Source organism: Cygnus olor, chromosome 1 (assembly GCF_009769625.2).
Source record: "Cygnus olor isolate bCygOlo1 chromosome 1, bCygOlo1.pri.v2, whole genome shotgun sequence".
Lineage (NCBI taxonomy): Eukaryota > Metazoa > Chordata > Aves > Anseriformes > Anatidae > Cygnus > Cygnus olor.
In genome coordinates, this window is record NC_049169.1 from 65,468,019 (window position 1) to 65,489,966 (window position 21,948).

A 21,948-nucleotide genomic window follows, 5' to 3' on the forward strand; every position below is an offset into this window, starting at 1 on the left:
CTCTAGAGTTCATCCCTCCTGCTGAATGCAAATCTCCCTGGCAGGAGGTGAAACGCATCTTTTATTTTTAACCCTAGTGATCGCTTGGCAGCAAGTGCTGGTTAAGTAAGTCGTCAAGGCCTGAGTTAAGCAGTCTCTTGGCATTCTTGCATCGTTTTGTATTAGAAGAACCTTTCATAAGTACGTTGGCCAAGCGTGGCTAAGCCTGCTGTGTTGACAGGTGTGCTTTGAGCGTTGCTCCCGCAATGTCATAGAGGTGTAGGCAAAGTAAGGACATGCTCTTAGGCAATATAGCAGGTAATGCAGCACGCTGGTGGCTCTGTTGCTTAAAGCTGGTAGAAGGAAAAACTAGTATAACTTGCTGGTTAAATGGCTAATGCAAATTGAATAGTTTGAAACCAGCTGTGGCCTACCTGTTTGAAGTGCTGTGTGGAACTCAGACAGGGGTGCGTGTGCCCGTTTGTTTGCAGATGGCCACTTGCTTTTGTACACTTTTTTGCTTTAGCTATGGCTTCAGTGGTACAGAGTACTGTACTGAAATTAATCTTTTACCTTTTAAATTTAGTTACCCAGTAAATTTCATTTTTAAAATGTAGCTCTTATTGCATACTCTTCTCTCTTTCTCCCCTAGATCAGTTTTGGCAAACTGCAGTGTGATGATGTCCCCGTGTTTCTTCCATAAAAATAGAATTGTGAATTGGCTGCTTGAAGCTTCACAAAAGATTTCAGTTGTTCTGTAGCTGGCTAAATATTTGTTCTTGTTCTTAAAATCCACATGCTCAAATTCTTCGTAGGGCTTCCTGTATAACATTGTTAAAGCCTTGGCTTAATTCTCATGGGTTGAGAAATCCCGTGGCTCTCGAGTTTACCAAGCAAACAGATGTGACCATTTTAGGTGTTAGCTCTCCGATGGAGGTTACAGACCCTGTAGCGGAGCTAGCAGAAAGGTGGGCACGCCATCTGCTCTGCTGGCACCCTGTGAGCTCCCCTTCCTGGGTGACGAAGGCAGCATGCCATGTTTGCTGCCCTCCGACAGCTGAGCTGTGCTGCGGCTCTGCAGGCTGTTACCTGCTCATTAGCAGCTCTCTCCCCTGGAGACTGCCAGGCGGCTGCAGGGATGTAAGGTTACAAAGTGCTACAGCAAAATTAACTATAGCACGTTTGACAGAGCTGAGAATTATCTTGCCGTGGTCGTATGTAAATGAGATTGATCCCTTAGAGGAAGGGGGTACTTGGTTTATTGGCTTTTTGGAGGTGACATTTTACTACAAGACAGCCAGTATCAACCCCCCAGCTTATCTTTTTAATTTGTTCTCCATTCTGACAAAGTTCAGCATCTTTTATTGAATGCCAAAATTCCAGTCTAATTATGCACTCTGGCAAGGTAGAGCTTGTTAGATGGGTTATCTTAATGTTACGTTAGTCACATCTAAGTACTTAAATGCTACAATAATAGAATGATACCAAGTGAGTATTAGTACAAAACAAATAGTTTCTGATTCAAAGTGACTCTGCAGTCTCAGCGGAGCACTAACTCATCCTGCTGGTTTCTGGCATTCTGATTGCAAAGTGCCCTGGCTGCTGTGCCTCTCAAGACAGCCAGCGTCACTTTTGGCTGGCTGCTGAAGTGACTACCGTGCAGTGATGTACCAGATAAATAGGTAACCAATAATACCCTTAGACAAGGGCTCAGATTAACAGGCTGGTATCAGGTAATTTTCTGCAATTTTAATTAATCTTTGGCACCTTGAGTTAAACTTAACCCATATTCTTTTGGCGGTTTTATAAATGTAAAATATAGGGTTTTTTTCTGAGTAGATAGTATGGGTCGTGGTTTTCTGGGGGAATTTATCGGTTTCCAATAGGTGGGATGAGATGAACGGTGTCTAAAGCTTTCTGGCGTAATTCCTTGTACAGGTAAAGGTACAGACCCACTCCTTGCAGTAACTGTGAACATGTTAGTTTAAGCAATGGGAACAACATATCCACTGTGTGTACTACTGCCCTCCTTTCAGTCTGGCTATAGCTAGTTGTTCCTTGAGCTCTGCTTGCTTGCTACCAACCACGCAGCTATACCAGTACTTAAATGTCCTGATTTTAGTGAAACCTAGCTCAGATGATTTGAAATGAGTCTCATAGCCACGAAAAGCTGATGGCTCTAGAATGCCTGTGACAAGTAATTTATTTATAAATAGTATCAACAGTCCAGTGTTTGCAAGTTAGTAAAAATAAAAATAATTTGTAAAAACACTATTGTGCTTTTGTGAATTTACTGTGAATCTCTGGAGCTCACTCTGTCATCTTTCAAAGGTGTGCTTAATTTGTGTTAGGATACTGAAGTGTTAGTGGTCACAAGATGAGAATTCACTTTATAGCAGCGTAAAAGTCTAGGTAGATGGTTTTGTGGGGATTTGGGCACACGTAAATGCAATCGTCGTAGCTGTCTATCAGCTTTTCGGCATGCTCTTCTTCCAGCCAGTTTTTATGATCTCCATTGTAACTTCAGTTTAGTTATACGAACTGTTTGTCTTTCAGCATCAACACATCATCAGCCGAACCGAATCAAGAGGAGGCGGAATATTTGAGACGGCTCCCAGCATCTCATGAATGAACTAACGGAACTCGATAATGCTGGTTCTCCAGAGCCGGTTCTACGGCTCAGAAAGGGACACATGTCTGACTCGACAACAACCCAGGCAGCCTTTGAAGATGACAGCTCTGAGCAGAGGCTTCTTTTAGTGGAGCCACCTTTGTCTTCTGACCAGGAAAATGTAAGTTATGTGACTGTCCGTTAGGTTTGCTGAGATAAATGAGTTTTGATACAAGTGCTTCATTGCTTTAAGTTGCAGGACTGTGAACAGAGAGTTTACAACCACTTTATGCCTGTTAAATAACTGTAGTAAAACCAGAAGGATGCCAGAAATACTCAGCTGAACGCATGAGAATTTAGGTGACAAGCCTGGGCATAAGTGTAAGTTTAGCAGCTTTGTGTTGCTTACTCTTGCCTCAAAGAACGGAGGTCATATTAGTTTGCTCTCTGATGAGACGCTGCTTATATCAACAGATTTTTGTTCTGCAATTGCCAGTTAATCGCAAGTGAAAGGCGAAGATAATATTGACTCTAGCTGAATATAATCTGAACCTTGACTAATTGCTATCCTCTTGGGGATTAGGGCAGAAAAATCTGCTTGCAAGCGATCTCGTTGGAGGAATGACTGTACTGGATTAGACCAAAACTCCAAAGTGCTTACTATCCTGTCTCCGATAGTAGCCATTAACAGACTTCTATGGAGAGTACAAGGATGGAGAAGCATGCAGTGTTACTCCCCAAGGACGCTCTCCCAACTTTTAGCAATAGGATGTTCGCAGATTTTCTGAGCCAGTGGCAACGTTTTTGAATTTTCGGTGCGTGAGCCTTTGGAAATCTTAGCAGCCACAGCATCCTGTGGAAAGGCATTCCACAGCTTAATTAAATGTTGTAGGAACGTAATGTCCGAGTGTTGGACAGAAGTACCTTCTGGTTAGAGAGTTTCAGAACTGTAATTAGTGCTTCTCCCAGGATATATACAGATGAATATCGGGTCAGTTAAGTAGAAGAGGCATTCATCTTAGGCTTACTATTACACTTATCGTGGCTTAATGAGCTGACAGTATCGGTTTAGTTACAGCAACTGTGTGTTGTTTAGCCAGCAGCAAAAACATGCTGATGCTACGTAACAGTCTTCAAGGCAGAATAGTCGGGCTGTTGCTGTAATTGCATTTGCCACAGATTCTGTTTGTGTGCATGGACCGCAATCATGGTTTAGTTGACATGGTAAGTCTGTATTAGGCTCTCTCAACGTTAGTAGTCTAAGAGCCCTTACTGAATTGAACTTAAGGTGTCTGTGTAATGAAAGTCAGGTATTCATGGCCAAGAAGCTGAGTCAATGGTTGTGCAGTGCAATAACTTCTACAGACCATTCTCAGTATCATGATAAAAGGAAATAAACAGTCTTTTTCTTTGTATTATGTGGAAAGTCATAAAATGTATAATATGCAAAGTGTTAGTAGTTGAATTTGCTAAGGTTAGAAAGGAAAAGTTGAGCTGTGCTAGCAGGTATCTTGAACAGATGTACATTTCTCTTACGAAGTGTTCGGTATCATCCTTCGTGAAGCCTGTTTTCATTCTTATCTCTGACTTTCCTGATTGAATAATATGAGTTACCTGGAGATGGAATAGACAAATGTAAAAGTGCAGTCTGCAATTCATTCAGTACATTTGCTTAGCTAAATAGAAAGTGTTTCAATGAGTAAGTATTCATTTTTTTTAGAATTTGAAGTAAAATGGTTGAAGTAATTTCATTCTCTCCTCTACTTTTTCAGGCATTCTTAGCATGATTTTGTCCTTATGACAAAAGTATATGCTGCTTTTGTTTTAGTTCACTAGGAATATTTAGCTTTCTTGTTTGCTGTCTTCCCTCTTTCCCAGTCTCTTAAAATGATGCCACAGAAATCTGTTTTTGCGTCTTGGACCTGGCTGTTCTGTCTTGAACTGCAACACTTTCTCTGCCCTGTATGGCCTAAATTTTATTTTTATATATATAAATATACTTTTTTTCAGCTTAAAGCTGTATTCCTGTTCTTTGTGACTTCTTGCTTTTAGAACTCTGGTGTCTTTTAGACTTTTTTTTCCTTTTAAAAAACTGTATACTTGATGCTTCAGATGGAGCATCCCAAAACTCTCTGCTGTCAAATGTACCAATGTTAGCTTGCCAAATGGCCTTTATTATGTGACATACTGCAGTGTTCTAAATCTGGAAAATGCATTGTGCTATGTATCTTCCTCTGTCTTCAAAAGCTGTTGTTCAACACAGCTGTTACTCAGAAGCACTGATGTACAAGCTAGGATTTACTTTTTCCACTCTACTGTACATTCTGCCTATGTGAAACTCTTTTAGAGAGGACTTCAAAAAGATGATTTTCCTCTGGTTTTAAAGAGGCTCTAGTTTAGAGAACAGAACTGTAAGGTTACTGCTCTGCTTTAGATGGAATAGTAACCCGTAAGGGTTACAGGCACATAAGCTAAATACAGCCTTATAAAGGGACTCAAGTGGTGCCCAATATGTTAGTATTTTAATTGCCAAATACTTTCTGCTTCGATGTGGTTGCAGCAATCTAGGAATTCCTATGCTGTTGAGGGAGAGTGGATGAGAGCTATGTAGCGTATTCATCAGAACATCCATTGTATTTTACTGGGCTTTTAAATGTATCTACTTATGACAAGCTAATGATACTGGCTTTCTTTAATACTGCCTTGCAGGTGTATATTAACCGTTATGATATTTCCTTAAAATTTACTGGGCATAAAGCTTGAGGCACTAATGTAAAATACTTGTATTTTTGTCCTGTGATTAAAATTATATTGTTTCCTTTTTTCTGTTGCTTGCATGCTAACTGTTGATCCTGTTAGCCTATTTATTTCACTGCAGCTCCGTTATTTATGTTAAATCCGCCACAAACTCTCCTACAGGATTCCATTTCTTCTGCCTACTTGCATATTCACTTTGTACTCCACTCGTAGGAGGAAACTATCTGAGCTCATAAGAGGTAGTAATTGCTTTTAATGAATTATTTTAGTAGTCTTTCCTTAGAAAAGGAGGTTTATGGATGCATGTCGTGTATTTTGTGCAGAATTACTTCTCTACCTCCTCCACGGCTTGCAGTGTCTGTCTCTTTATAATTTTGATGGTCCAAAATATTGGTCTTCTTTAGAATGAAGCATCTTTATGGAAAAAAATATAGGTGGTCTTGCGAATTCTGACATAGTCTTAAAAGCTTTTCTTGAGGCCTTGGTACCGGCAGATGTACCTGGGTGGCTGCGTGGCTGTGAACTGAAATAGTACTAAAGATCCTGCTTCCTGTAAATCGTGGCATTCACTGAGAACATGTAGCAAAGATTTATCACTGTACTGAGCATGCCTACCCAAAATAATGGTAAAACAGCTGCATCCTTTTACCAGTGCTGTAAATCTGCCAGTTTTATAGTGATGCTTACAAGAAGATGTGGATCATATAAAATTAATATTCTTTACACAAGAACCTCTTAGTCTCCTTCATCCATAGTTCTGTTCTCTCCTAGAGTGCTTATATGTTCATAGATTATCTATTATTTGAAACAGATACTTGAAAGGGAGGTAAACTTCTCACTAACTTGTTTAAACATGCAATTAGTATAGTGCAGATGAGTGGTGTATGCTCTGTACCTTTGAAAAATAGTGACTGTATCTGAATGTGAAGGATTTGGTGGTGAGAAGAGGATCAGGCAAGCTGCAATAAGTCTTCTCTTCCTTTCAGCAATGTAAACTTTTTGCATGTGCTGTGTATGTGTGCAACTAAAGCATTTTTCAGCAGGTGCTTCCCTCTTGTCGCGTGCTGGGTTGCCTAGCCTTCCTGACAGCATCCTTTCTCCTTTCCTAGTGTGTCTCAACTGCCTGCGTAATTCCAGCAGTGATAGTTCCTAAAGAAATCCCTCTTACTGTGGCTTTGTTACGCTGATGTAATCAAATATGGGTGACTTTTTATAACCTGATGAATGGGCTCTTTATGCAGCCCTAGAAACCTGTGCTTGACTTTCTTCTTTTCTACTATAATCTGTCAGTGACAGGAGGTGAACAGAAGAACCATTTTCTCTTTCTTTATTCCGTCCGTCAGGCTTTCACGTTCCTGAACGTTGCTCCCTTCCAGGCAGTTGGGCTGTGTTGTGCAGTTGTGCTGTGCAGCACAGAAATGTGCTCTTGAAGTTGAGACACAATGCCCTGAAGTGTTTGATAACAAACAGTAAGGGTTTGGGAGGAGGTATGCATAGCTCTCAAATCATCTAAATGGGCAGAAGAAACTTGGGAAAATACTCGTCTGTATTGCTTCTCAGGGAGCATGGGTTTTGACTTCAAGTGGAACTTGTTTGACCCCTGACAAATTCACGGTACCAGCATGTGGCTACAAGAGCCTTTCCAGGGTGTAAAGACTGAAGTGATGTGAAGGAGGAAGACAGAAGGATATACCAGATTTTCCAGGTATAAAAGAAAAGGTTTAGAATAATTGGAAGGTGAGCAAATAAGTTGGGGGTTTAACTTGAATTGCAGAACTTACTCAGAGCCTTTTCTGTTAAAGAAGTGTATTATCTACGAAAATAGACTACAAAAATAGTTTCGGTTAGTGACAAAACCATGCATGCATATTCATGGAATTGTTAACTTGTCTTTATGGTGGATGCTAGTTGAGTGAAAATGATTCAGATAGTCTTGCAGGCCAAAGCTAGTCTTAAGAGTAGTCTTTCTGGAACTTACATTCATAAATTCTGACTGTCTTAACTTTTTTTTTCCTTTATAGACTTGCTTGCAAGTATGCTCAGTTTGAAACCACTTTATTTTCCATCTAGCATTTACTGTTGTTACTTGGAGTTGTGATTAAAAACTTGGCTGCTGCTTCTGCCTTTGCTTTCTTCCTGCATTGTGCTACAGGTTTTGTTGTTAGAGATTGTATTTTGAGTGTGTATGGGAGAGGCCTGGCATAATAGAATTTGAGGTCCTACCAAAATGTTCCTTTCAAAGCAGATCATACTCAAAACTTCTCATTCTGCAGATTTCTTTGACTTCTCATATACGTCCATTTTTGCAGCTCTTGGGAAGGAATGCTGCTATTTGAAAGCACGTGAATTGGCATTTTATTTCAGGTCAAAAGATCTTAACGTCTGAATTCTCCTTCAGTTGCTGTTCTAAGCACTGGAAGTAATGCATATTTTGCGCAGACTGCTAGTCGCTGAAGCAAGTACTTGAATCTAGTATCTGTCCCTACAAATATGCCCTTTTTTGTACAGCAAAACACTTCTGGATATACAGAGCGGAGTATCTCCGAGTATCCCTGTTTGAACAGTGTGAAGACATGAGATGCATCTATGGAGGTGGTTTCCAGGCACCACAGGCTTGAATTGGTTGGATGCTGATGTATCTTTCACTGAGAGTTACTAATGGGCCTGGTTTATTAACAGGCTTTTAGAGCTTCAATGTCGGCAGGGGGAAAAAAAAAATAGAAATGTTGACTTAGTCAACCATGAGTAGACAGGTTTCTGCCCAGAAGGCTGGTAACACGGGAAAGAGCCTTGACCGTGTGCCTGCCCTGTCTTCTAGAAAACTCTCGTGAGTTGCCGAGAAGGTTGCAGTAGGTTATGCTAGCTGGGTTCAACTGTCTCCTCCTAGTCTGGGGAGCCTTAGCTCTTTGAGAGGGGGAGTATTGGTGCTCTGCTGAGTTTGCTGCCTGTCAGCTGGGATTGGAACCATTGCTTGCTGTGTCCTGTGTTGAAACTAGGAGAGGGAGGGAGGGAGTGGTTTTATTTATAATTCAGTGGTAGAGCTGCTTTCCTGGACAAAGGTTAGATTCCACAGTTTTTCCCTTTGTTCTCAGGGAGATTGTATCTGCCTGATTTGGGCAGTAGTGGGGGAAGTGGCAGCCCTTCAGAGTGATAGAAGAGAAAATAGTATTGTACTGGTGGCTTAAAACCTGCATCTTAAAACCTGACAAGTGTTTTAAATTGCTTGACTTTTCTGTTAAGTTCAGCAATACACTTTCAGTTGTTTTTTTTTCCCGTGTTTTTTTTCCTGGTAAGCCCAGCACACTTGTTTTTTTTTTTTCTGCTGTCAGGATTAACATGATAAAGGAGCAGAAAATGGCACACAAGAATCCTCTGCAGTAGATGCAATTTTTGCAGGCTTTTTTGTGAAGCATACTGATGAGGACGTGTGGGCACTGAGGTCTTTGGTCCATGTCAAGTACTGAGCGTTGATATAAAATCAGTAGTTGCTAGAGCTTATGCATTCAACAAATCCTATTCACCTGAAGATATTTAATGAGGGAGCTAGTTCGAATAAGGGTGTGCTCGCTGAAGCCAACGTGACTTTGTCCTGTTTGCTAAACAAGTGTTAAATGTTGGTGCTTGTTTTTAATAGGTGCCAGCAAGCAGTCACCCATGACCAATTGTATAAAACTGTTTCCAAGTGCTATATTAAATGGAGTGTAGCTTTTATAGGAAGGTGACCCACAAAGGAAAAATACCAAACTACAGGAACCTCCAACTTAATATTTTGACCAGTAGTCTGCAAGGGTCTTTGGCACAGAGCTAATGAATGACTTTTTTTTTGGTTCTGTGACAGAAAAAACAGCTTAGAGGATGATGGTGGTTAGCCTTTTTGGAAACTTTGGTGTGTGGATGTTTACAACCCTGCCAGATAAAGAGAGATGCAAACTCTAAATGACAAAGGAGTTTTAGAATAACCTGGTAGGTACAAAAGCTAAGGGAAGTCAGGGAAAAGTGCTGTGCTTTTCCAGTTAATTACTTATAATCCAAAGAACATAAGCTGACAAAACTCTGAAAAATGTGCAGCAGCTTTTTTAGGAGAAATTGCGTGGCACTGCCTATCACTGCTTTCCCCTTTCAAAAGGCCAGTTGGTAAAATGTCAGCTGGCAGGACAGGCACACAGGAGTTGCTGAAGAAAGCAGTCTGGGTAACTGAAAAAAAATGTTACAGGGCTGCGATCAGAAAAAAATAGCTTTTTTTTATTATAGCCTTCAACATATCTTGGCCATTATGCTCAATGCTCTCGAGTTACTGAATCTGGCATGTTGCCCCAAGAAACATTAAATGACTTGGATGTCATGTTAAACACTATTAATCATTCATCTGATGAGATCAAGATAAACAAGAGCGAGATCTCCAAGTTCATGTCTAGACTTTGTGACTTCAGTTTAATATAGGAGATAACAGTGGTATTGTAAATGAGGCAATGTATGTTTTCTAACTTTATTTTAAGAAGAGAATTGTATACAAGTACTGAGTTGTATAATGTCCCATGACTGAGTGTTACTCAAGACGTTTGCTTTTTTTTTAATTGTCTTGCTCATGATACAACGGTGTGTTCATACTGAGGCAGGGTTCTGGCTGGACACAGATCAAGAAGAGTGCAGGGGACCATCTATCAGCTGTTGAACGAAGCAACAAGAACTCTAAAACAGATTCAGACAGCATTGTGCCTTGGAAATTCCTGTGATAGTAGTTTCAGGGCACCAGTGACATCTCGATAATGAACTGGCATCACAAACAATTGAGCTTTGAGACATGGGTTTTCGTTAGCTCCAGACCTTAATACCTGCACATTAAGGTATGTGTGCAGCCCTCAAGTAGCTGAGGGGTGACTTTCTCTGAAGAGGAACCTGTCACAGCAGAGTCCAGCCCTTTCCAGGGTCTTGGTGACTAGTATTGCAATTATTAGTATTGCTGCTTAATAAACAAACAAAAAAACAATTAAAGCCATCAATTTTCTCAAAGTGCAGTCATAAAAGCTGCTGGAAGTTTTGAGAGTATAACAGCCTGTGGAAGTGTTTATTAGTTTAACGTTCCGTAATCCATGCTTACCTAGGTTTTTATGCTTCTTTCTAAACTGGTTAACAGTACAGGAGGGAGTGGAAATCATCTGGAATCCAACTAATATGTATTGAACTGAAATATGGCCATGAATATATTCAACAGAAGGTATTCTGTAGTGGATCTTGGCAAAATGTTGTTGCTGCACTAGCTTGAACTCCTTAAATCTCTTGGTTATCTGGACCAACTTAATTATCTAATGAGAAGCTCACCTAGAAAAAACGTGAGCAATTTCTGCCAGATTAATATTGGATCAGCAAATCAACCCAAGGGTCGGAGGAGTGCCAGAAGCAGTGTAATGGGAGATGGAGGTGAGGGGGATCATCACTTTTGATAGAATAAGCTTTTTTGCTTGCTTTAAGTCTGACTTGTTTCAGTTTGCACACTCTAATGAACAGATTGAGGTTTTTCTAGCAAAATTAAGTCTAAAGTGGTGAATAAGAGCTTTCTTGTCACTTGTGCGAGGTAGTAGACATGTAAATTCTCAAACTTTCAGTAAATCTTTAAACTGACGTTAAGAAACTACAGACCTCAGTAAGCTATACTTCTACCACTTGAAGTCCGGAGAACACAACTTTCTCAAAAGTAGGTAAGGGGTTTCTGAAATCTTCTACCATTGCAGCTTGACTTCTGACAGGCTTTCCTGTAGTGAGTGTATTAATAAACAAAGTATCTGGTAACAGTTATGAAGGGGATAGTACAGAAAATGTTAATCTGTGTGAGAAGGATAAGCTGTTGTAGTAGACAAGAAGTATATTGATTTTACCAGAGCAGGTTTTACTATGTTTCTCTGTCTGTAACAAGATCTTTGGCTATGTGAACCGCCTTTTGGAAGGTGTTCAGGCAACAGATTCTTGTCCTTAATGTAAACTTCTTTTAAAAAACAAGCAAGCAACTTTGTGCTAGTGCTACAGAAGAATAAGATTTTGATGTTAAAATAAACTTACTTCAGGGTAGGCACTGTGCATTTGAGCTCTTAGTGAGGTTTCTTGCTCTTGTTTGCTCCACTGCTGTAAGTCTTGTTTTTGGCACTAAGCCTTTTCCATCCCTAGCAAAGTACTTTGAAATTCTTGTTTAAAAGATGATCTGTCTCTGGAAGTGTGCTGCCTCGGCTTCTGGACAAAGCAGTATAATCAAATCTAATTTCCACCTTCCTTTTGCCTTCTTGTCCATCACTGCTATCACAAAAAGAATCTGGAAAGCTTTCCAAAATAAAGCGCGTATGGATAAATCAGTAAAACCTTTTTCTTCCAACCATTGTCACTCATCCTTCAGTTTTAGTTTATTTTCTGGCTCAATTTATTCAGCTCAGGATGCATTTATACTTCTGTTACATAATTTATGTATCATTAGGTATCTGTACAATGTTGGTAGGTTTAACACTATGAATTTGCAAAGGTGGTCGGTTTAAAATTGGAAGGATTGCTTAGTATTTCCATAGAAGTAAGTGTCTGGGCCCTCTCAAGTATAAGTATACGGAAGCCATGATTTCAGATTTGTGTGAAAGACTGATTCTAAGCATTGCCGTGCATGTGTGGCAGAAGAATGACAGCTGATAATTACTCATTGCAAGAGATTGAGGGGTTTTGTTTCAAAATCAAATATTTCCAAATGCTCTAAAAACTTCACAGAATTACTTACTTAAAGGCTTGCTTCTTTTAAGAGCATTCTTAACTTTTGACTAAGTTAGACAATGCAAAAAAGCATCTGAAATGTTACCCAACTAGAAATCCTCCTAAGCAACAACCTGGAAGGTACAAAGGCAAAAATGATTCTACAAGTACTTGCTTCAGGTTATACCATACTGCATTAAGAAAGTTTTTGTTCTGGGTTCTTGTTTAATGTAAGGTGTCAGGCAAGTGGAATTATTTGCCCATTGTTTTCTCCAGTTTTAAAATAGTGATTCGGTGGGCAGAATTTAGTAGTAGTTGAAAATGGGTCCTAAAGCATATGCTTGCTTATGTTATGTTCTAGAAGTATTTTTGAATTTCTGATATGGTCTAAAATTATTTTTGCATTTCTGATACGGTCAGCCAAAGGAGAGAAAACATGGAAATCATAAGATACAAAGGAGCTCGTTGCAAGGTTTCCAACGGGACAATAAGCCCTCTGAACAGAGAAATCGTATTGTTTTCTTAAGTTGCTGTCTGAAGAATGAAAAGTCAATAGACTCCTTCAGATTTCCAGATGAAAACTGGCGTTGGTGTTGCGCTCCAACTATACATTTCCAGCTTCCAAAAAGTGCAGTTTGCTGTTCTTCCTAATGGCACATGGGGGGGAAGGAGTTGAGAGAGGACAGATGTTCCAGAACAGACCTCATTTTTCTTCCTTACCAAGAAAAGGACTAAGAAGCTGAGCTTTAGCTTTTTCCTTGAATGCTAATTTTGCAGCTTAATGGCAGGAAGGAGATAGTAAAATCAATTCCATTTTCTGGCAGTAATCTGGACTGTATATATATGATATGAATTCTTTTTATCACTAAAAAGCTCACTAATGATTTGTTTGTAGGCATGTTGCCAAAATGCAAAGATTTTGGACTAGTTCATAAATAGCTGTGCTCTTCGAGCTTTACAGTCTGTTCAAATTAAACCTTCCCATCATTCTAGAAATGTGAGTATGTGGAGAGGGGGAAATGAACATTTTTTTGGCTTTGAGTCACTGGACAGACTGCAATGAATACAGGCTTTGATTCAGTAAGGGAATGGATCTTTTTTTCCTTTAGTCCACCCGGTTTTGTAAGTTGAGGATTACTAGCTTGATCACTCCGTTTCAGCTGGTCATTGTGTGTGGTGCTGGGGGAGAGACTTTTAGGGCAGCTGAAGCCATACCAGTGCTTCTTGTATCAAGTGCATTGGGCCGTGGATACCAGTCTCCCTTTTCTATAAGGGATTTTCTTGGAACATGAAGATTTCTTTGATTTGTAAGATTACACAGGTTATCATAACGAACATCTAATCCAGACCTTGAGTAAATTATTTATGATATTGAAACTGAGAACCCTAACAGAAGAGCTCCATCAGCCGAGAAGGCCAGTAGAACTGGCAGTGTGGGAAATACGTCTTTGAGTCAGAATGAAACCAAATTTGTTTTTTAATAATACGCTATCTAGCCCAACAGGACTTGTGCCTATTTTAGAAGGGTATTAAATGTAATTGCATCCATATTGCCTGATGGCTTTCTCACTAGAATTAATGGGATAATCTAGGCAGTGGGAGTATATCTACTGCTGCTTTATACTGCTGTAGGATTTGCCTAAAGCTGATCAATATTTATATCAATCATTTGGTATAAGATAAGAATCATATGATATAAAATTGTCCAGACTTGCTCAGAGGTGTTATTGGCTGGAATGATAAATGAAGGTAAATAGACAGTAAAAGTGACATGGTTTTATGTGCAAAGATTCATTTAGTCAATTGAGTTGTTCTAATGTGGACAAACAGGAAGTCGTACACAGCATACAAAGGATGTACACTACATATTATGTAGTAGAGATCTGTGTTCTGGATAAACAAAACTGTGTTAAGAATGATGTGTTCAGGGGACCTCTTTGAAAGATGAAGCTTCAATGGCTGCTGCGTTGCTCGTGTCCCAATACCCCATGCTGGTGGGGATATGAGCAAGTAATAGCACGTTATTCCTCCCTCTGGGGGTGGGGGAGAGAGAAAATTGAAGACTCTAGATAGCTTTCTGAAGATTTAAAGAAGTCTTATTTATTAAAAAAATAAAATTTTAGGAGACTTATTCAGTTTGCTTGATGGAAATAGTTAAGAATGCCTTACTCTAAGTGTAATGTGTGACAAATGCACACCAAGATCTCTTCACTCAAAACTCAGGATGCTGACTTTAGTGTTACTGGTAATAATTCATTGGTTGTGTGAGGTTATATACTAGATTCCCAGTCACTTTAGATTGCATTATTGATAACGAAATGTTTATCTTGATATGGGAATAGGAGGGAAAATAAGTGTTTAGCTTGTGGTATAGGAGAGGCCAGTCTCCATAGGGGCTGTGGGGCCTTTTTGGCTTGATCATAAGATGTGGTGGCTTTCTACGTCAAGCCTGAAGTGTACAAAAGGCTCATTCTCTCTTTTCTGGCTTTTCTTGTTTACCTTGGAAGCTGGAGCGTTGAATGGAATCTTTGATGGGCTGTGAGCATTGATGAGCAAACAAGAGTGTAGGACTATTCCATCCCCACCCAAAAAAAAAGAAAACTGTAGTGCATCGGATGTTGTGATAAATCAACGTAGGGTAGAAAATTACTATACTAAATCACTCTTTCCTATATAGTTATTAGTAACGTGTATCAACTGACTATCCAGGCTCGGTGGTTTTGTTTGTTTTCACAAATCTCTTGGTATGCCTTCGGGATATTCCATGAGCCATCGATGTGCCCTTGTGGGCAGGAAGGCTGATGGTATCCTGGGGTGCATTAGGAAGAGTGTTGCCAGCAGGTTGAGAGGGGTTGTCCTCCCCCTCCACTCAGCCCTGGTGAGGCCACCTCTGGAGTCCTGCATCCAGCTCTGTGTTCCCCAGTACAAGAGAGACCTGGAGCTCCTGGAGAGAGTCTGGTGGAGGACTATGAAGAGGATTAGCAGTCTGGAGCATCTCTCTTAGGAGGAAAGGTTGAGAGAGCTGGGCCTGTTTAGCTTGGAGAAAAAGAAGGCTGAGAGGGGATGTTACCAATGTATGCAAATATTTGAAGGGAGGGTGTCAAGAGAATGGGGCTGGACTCTTTTCAGTGGAGCCGAGCAACAGGACAAGAGGCAGTGGGCACAAACTGAAAACAAACTGAAACACAGGAAGGTCCTTCTGATTATGAGGAAAAACTTCTTTACTGTGAGGGCGACAGAGCACTGGCACAGGTTGCCCAGGGAGATTGTGAAGCCTCATTTTCTGGAGGTACTCAAAACCCACCTGGGCATGATCCTGTGCAACGTGTGCTAGGTGACCCTGCTTGAGCAGGGGGGTTGGATCAGATGATCTCCAGAGGTCCCTTCAACCTCAACTGTTCTGTGATACGGATGTTGGGTATTTCTCTTTAATTTTGCTTAAAACTTCAATGTCTGTTATTGCATTTATTTGATAACTTGCCTTTGCCTAACTGGCGGAAGTAGCTTAGTAGTTTCTAGAATACCTTGAATTTCAGACAAATGAGTAAATGTCCTTTGCTGGATTATGAGCTGAACAGAAGTTTCAGTTAAACAGAATCGATCTTCAGATTCAAATTAAAAATTGAAGTAAAAGCATTTATAGCAAGGTAAATGGATTCCTTTCCTTGCCTTGCTTTTATTGTCTTAAAATGCCAGATATGTTATAGTGGTATTAAGGCAGATGTAGCAGCATTGAAACATAAAATAGGTAGTAATCCTTCCCTAGGGGTGGGTAGACGGCAAGCCTCAGGCTCCGTATCTGGGCTTTAATGAAGCATAACTTAGAGGAACATATACTTTCACCAGGTTTGGAAGAAAGCAGTATAAAATGGATCAGGCATGTGAGTTGTTTTCAGATATATGAAAAAGCAATCTTGTTTTTTTGGCTGGTTATTTTGAATTCCTTCCTCAGTGGAGGACAAGGAAACAAAACTTCTTTATTTGCCAACACCTTTAGTAATCATAGTTTTGTATGGAAAACAACACCTTTCTCTGTTCGTTTTCCCAAAAGCATTTTTCTTTTTTTTTCTCCCCAGAGTTCTGAGGATAATAACCACAATGATGAGTCACCTCAAGAAGAAGAAGGATTTATGGGTATGTCACCTCTTCTACAAGCCCATCATGCTATGGAGAGAATGGAAGAATTCGTGTGTAAGGTAAGGGCATGTGGAAACTGCCAAGGTAACTTCCTTGTTCAGGAACTTCCAGTGGACAACAGACTATGCGTGCAGCAACAGTACTGCTAATGTGAGAGAGCAGGTACACACCATCCCTGAATGGGCATCTCTTGTTATAACTAGTAGCATTACAACTTCACGTGATCTCAGTCTATCATGAATGAATAAATTGTAAAGCATGGAGCAATAGGGATTATAAAAGAGACTCTAAAGCTGATCATGCAACTGAGGAGCCTCTCTTGAGAAACACCTGTGAGTGCAAAGCAGAATAAAAGCCTTCTGCTTCCACTGTTTCTGGTTCAAGGCACTTTCATTTACAAGGTCATTTTTTTCCAGGCTTCTTTAGACTTGCAAATATTTTGCTTTCCTGGTACCATTTGCATCCATTGTAGAATAAGCTTTGTCCCTGACTCGAATAGAAAATGAGGATGTATTAAAACTATATATAAGTCAATCCATTGTAGATTTTGTAATTACTGACCTTGGCTCAATTTTTGTTACTTTTTAAAGCCACGGGGTGTGGTCTGTATCAATCCCTGGACCTCCTTTCTTGGTAAAGGAGGTGCTATCCCTTTATATACTTATTCCTACTGGTTTTATGAAATACTTTAATATTTTTACAGAGGGACCCAAATTACTCGTGGTGTGTTTTTGTCTGCTATGCATCCCTTTTCCTTTTTAGATGCTTTGTAGGGTGGATTGCGTAAAATTAATTCCCTCCTGCTGTTCCTACCTCAATTGAAATCCTTGTTTCATAAAGTAAAAGTTATTTTTTTCTTGCTGAATGTATTTAAGCGCCTAGTCTTTAACTGGGATGGTTATTCTAAGTATTTTAGTCTTCTTTTTGTGAAGGAGTGAGGAGAATGGATTTAAAAACTCTAGGCTCTTGATGTTGAAACTGAAATAAGAATGTAGTTTTTTAAACTTAGTGTTGCAGGATTCTTCAGGCCCGCACCTGTATTACTAGCCAGACGCCAAATCCAACGAACACTGCAGAAACAACCCCGGTACATAAAGCACTTCCCCGATACCCCTCTGCTTGGTGGTGCTGCTTCTGAAGCCAGACTGAAGACTACATGTATCTTAAGTCACTGAAGCAGCGCTAACAGCCATGCACACTTACCAGCTACAAGAATAGACATGTGCATTTACATTCTCTCTTCCTTTAAAGAAGAAATCTGATGGAATTGAGAGTCATGGATCTGTTGCCCTAACTCACCTGTCACTTTGTTCTGGGAGTGTGGGAGAACTTTTTTTCCAACTTGGACAGGGGTTTGGACATTTCTTGCTAGGCTCTTGCCACTTCGTGTGTTCTGTCCTATATTAGTGTTGATGGATAGCCTTTTTACTAGACTACCCCCAAATGCTAGCAGATACATAGGTCGTCTTGTGGTTCACAGGACACGTTTTCACTTGTATTTATTTTTTGGAGAGAGCTAGGTGTAGGCTTCTGTAATTAAATGGAGAGGTTGATATGTGAAAATCTGCTTCATAACTGAACATGGAAATGAATTAAATGCTTTCCCTTCATTAGCAGTAAAAAAAAAAAAAAGCCCAATAGATTTGTTTCCTGAAGTACTGCAGTGCTTCTCTTTCTGGTGGTGCAGCTCAACTTACTGTTTTGAATAGGGAAGTGTGACTTAACCGTTATGTTTCAAGAGTAAAGCCTTTTCCCCAGAGACATCCCATCAAACCCTTTTCAGTTTATTGAATTCCTACATTAACTCTAACACTTCTACTAATATGGGTTTTCTGACTTTTGCCATGCCTTATTTGAACTCAGTTTCCTGCATTTAATCAAAACCTATCCTCTAGGTATGGGAGGGCCGATGGAGAGTCATTCCCCATGATGTTCTACCTGACTGGTTGAAGGACAACGACTACCTTTTGCATGGACACAGACCACCCATGCCTTCCTTCCGGGCTTGTTTCAAGAGTATCTTCAGAATACATACAGAGACTGGTAACATCTGGACACATCTTCTAGGTATTTTCAATTTGCCTTAATGCTTTGAGAGCAAGATAGAAGGGGGTGTGGGGTGGTCAGCATTATCATTCCTTTAGGAACCTGTTAAATCAGCTTGGTGTCCCTCTCCTTATTTTCTTCCACCAAGGCTGGATGGGGTTTGTTAATGCATTCAATTGTACTGAATGCCATAATTAAGGAATTTCCTGATCACTAAAAAATTACCAGTAGATGTTCTTTATTTCCAAGTGTGTAAGTGTTAACTGAGATCCTCCTTGCCACAAGAACACACCTAAGTTGCAGCTTGTATGAGTGGTTTTCAGCTTGCAAACAGCTTTGAAGGGAAAGGATTTCTTCAAACTATACCATTCTCTTTCTGCAGCAGATTTTTTTCATTGTTTGAGAATGTGCAACTAGTTGTCAGGCATCTTGCAAAATGAATGAAAATACATAGTCCATGCAAGTCTGTATGGGTTCAGTTTGAGACAGATGTGGTTGGAATGTACAACTGAAGTATGGAAGAACTTTATTCTGCATGCGTGCTACTGGTTGTCATGTAGTTCCCCTGCTTCACACTCCTGTTGTTGAAGTCATTATTTTTGACAGAAAAGCTTTCGGTATGCACAAACTTGACACCTTTCTGCCTTATGTTTTTTCAGGATGTGTGTTCTTCCTGTGTCTGGGAATATTCTACATGTTCCGGCCAAACATGTCCTTTGTAGCACCCGTGCAGGAGAAAGTGGTTGTTGGATTGTTCTTCTTGGGAGCCATACTCTGCCTCTCCTTCTCATGGCTCTTCCACACAGTTTATTGCCACTCAGAAGGTGTTTCCCGGCTCTTCTCCAAGTAAGTGCCTAGAGGACAGAGCAAGCCAAATAGGAAACAGTTGGGAAAACAGGACTGGAATTTATGCCTGGCTCCCCAGTGTAGGAGTGGTTCACTGCATGACTGCTGTGAAAATTTTGGAACAGAATTGAGCAGAGATTCACTGCAGTTTCTTCTAATCATTCTTTGTTTCAGCATGGGGTTTTTATGCTGTCTCTTTAGTCTTAAAACTGTTTCCTTTTCTACTGTTCAGCAGGTGTGCACATGCATCTTGCTGCTGTAAGTAATACACCCGGAGCTTAGTTGTAGGACTTTGAATTTTTAATGCAACTGTCACTGCTTGTCACTTCAATTATTCTGGGTATCTCTGAATCTTAAACTTTCTTATGTAAGACAGCTGTGATATGTATTAAGATATCTTGGTCTTTTGGTTTTACTACACATTCGTCTATTGACTAGCTGCTAAATATCTCTTAAGATTACTCAACATGGGATTATGTAATCTGCAGGACCACCTGTAAAGTAACCCAGCAATTATAATCCCATACTAGAGAATTAACTCAATCTTCTCTTGTATGAGCATTTTATCAGGGTGTGGTAATAAGCAGTGGCTGTGGGAATTCCTTTGTTCATTGGTGTCTAGAAAAACAGCTTGGTTGAAAAATTGTGACATTATTCCCCAGCGGTCACTTAAACTGATGCCTAACAAACTCTCCCTTGTCAGATTCTTAGAGTTTGTGTTGGCTGTGCTCTCACAACATACTGTGCCCTTCTTTGTGTTCAGAGCACTTTGTGCTGCTTTTTTTCCTCACCCAAAGCTTAAATTTTGAGTTTCCTTCAAAAGGCCTTGATCTAAAGGCTGCTGTATACATTTCTGATGACTGTTCAAAACTGACCTTACGTGCTCTCAAGATGATACATTGCTGTAGGAGGGCACTGGTGGAGGAGCTGCAGTCAGGAAGTTAGTTTGCATTAGTGAGAAAAACTTGCTTTCGTGGTGAGTAGTTGTCTGTTGGTCTGCTAGAAAGAGTGTTAGTACGGGAACTTCGAAAGGCTTACGTTTCCTGTCAAACTGATTTTTGTTTCCTTCTAGGCTGGACTATTCTGGCATTGCACTTCTCATAATGGGCAGCTTTGTACCATGGCTGTATTACTCCTTCTACTGCAACCCGCAGCCTTGCTTCATCTACTTGATTGTGATTTGTGTCCTGGGCATCGCAGCCATAATTGTCTCACAATGGGACATGTTTGCGACCCCTCAGTACCGGGGTGTAAGGGCAGGTAAGACCTGAAGTTAATTGTTTTGCTTCTTGTCTGCCTGCCTTCCTTGCTTTTTACTTGTCACTTCAAAAAACAGTCTTCTGAAGACTTAGAGCTTAATTTTAGAGAGAGATAGTATTTTCTGATTGGGAACTTGATGGGTTTTTTCAGTGTTGCTTATAGTCAGCTGGATGCACAGATAAGGGCTGGTGCGAGTCCTGGAAGTGCATTCCTGAAATGGACAGTAACACACGCAGTGAGAAAGGTAGTACGAAACATTTCTAGCTATACCTTGCAACTTTGCTCTCAAAAAATGGTTGACTGCTTGGTGTGTGTATGTGTATATTCCTTCTGCTATTTGTTTTTTTTCTTTAACACCAAGCTCTCACACTAGTAAATCATTCAATGATTTTTATTAATCTGAATGATTTGCCTAGGTAAAATACTTATTTAAGACCAAAAGCCTAGTTTTTCTTGTCACAGGATTGAAGGAATGAAAACAAATTTGTTTTCCTATTCTGGGGTAGGGAGTGAGAGAAAGCTGTCATGGGCAGTTATACAATATGAATACAGCTGGTTTGAATAGTAATATTTCTTGTTGCTTAATCTGAGCGTCAGTAAATCCAGTTTTCTTGGACAAGCTGTTGGTGTACCTTCAGAGAGTTCAGCCTTCTATACTTAAAATAATCAGTGGATGATGGGTCATGATTATTTTCCCCCCTATTCCCCCTCCCAACCTTTTTTCACCAAGATTTCTATACTTGCTGATGAAATCTGAGTAAACAACATTCTCATATATGACAGGCGAGGCTCATACGATGTTTTTCTGTTTACTGGGATCATTGCACAGAATATGATAAATAATGTCTTTGTTTTCTCCTTGTTGTCCTGCTCTTGATTTGGTAAAGTGTGACATAATTCATGTAGTCTCAGTGCCCTCTACAGTCCCAGCTGTGTAACTGGTGTAATATACGTTAAAGCTGGCAGACACTATCATTAAATGAAAAATTTTAATATCTGCTGGAACATTTAATTAAGTAGCTTCTGGTATATGAAAGAAATCTGTGCGTTCTTTAACTTCCCTCTGTTAAAGCTACCTCAGGGACCTCCAGCTTCAAGAGTTGTCACCTTTCTTCTGCTTTGGCGAATACTGAGTTTTCCTTCCACTGCCTTTTTTTTGTCTCCCTTCACTGCCAGTGTGTTCAAAGCTGACTCTCCCACATTTTCTTTACCTCCCAGGAGTATTTCTAGGTCTGGGTCTTAGTGGGGTTATTCCCACCCTGCACTTTGTCATCTCTGAGGGGCTCCTGAAAGCAGCCACTATGGGGCAGATAGGCTGGCTGGCACTCATGGCATGCCTGTACATCACTGGTGCTGCACTCTATGCTGCCCGCATCCCGGAGAGATTCTTCCCTGGCAAGTGTGACATCTGGGTGAGTCTACGGAATGACTGGATGAGGAGACCAATGTGAAAGCTGGTTCCCCTTGAGGCTGGAGGATGTTGTATCAGTGGTGTTTTTTTATTATTGCAAGTACTAAACCACTGCACCAGACATACAGATCTTAAGGGGCCAAACAACTGTGGGCGCTCTGAGCCCAGCTTACCTAGTGCC

General features: G+C 40.3%; 1 protein-coding gene across 8 annotated transcripts in view; it reads left to right on the forward strand.

Annotated features, from left to right (window-relative positions):
- ADIPOR2 (adiponectin receptor 2) overlaps positions 1-21,948 on the forward strand; it is a 45,558-nt gene that overhangs the window by 19,594 nt on the left and 4,016 nt on the right. For 6 of the 8 annotated variants that reach the window (XM_040562572.1, XM_040562599.1, XM_040562620.1 and 3 more), the window contains exons 2-7: positions 2,536-2,771; positions 16,144-16,263; positions 18,100-18,271; positions 18,910-19,096; positions 20,169-20,356; positions 21,575-21,768. In XM_040562572.1, coding sequence (XP_040418506.1) covers positions 2,604-2,771; positions 16,144-16,263; positions 18,100-18,271; positions 18,910-19,096; positions 20,169-20,356; positions 21,575-21,768 — 1,029 coding nt within the window. In that variant the 5' untranslated portion in view covers positions 2,536-2,603. The remainder of the gene's footprint in view (positions 1-2,535; positions 2,772-16,143; positions 16,264-18,099; positions 18,272-18,909; positions 19,097-20,168; positions 20,357-21,574; positions 21,769-21,948) is intronic. The other 2 variants (XM_040562631.1, XM_040562642.1) reach the window with 1 other exon arrangement.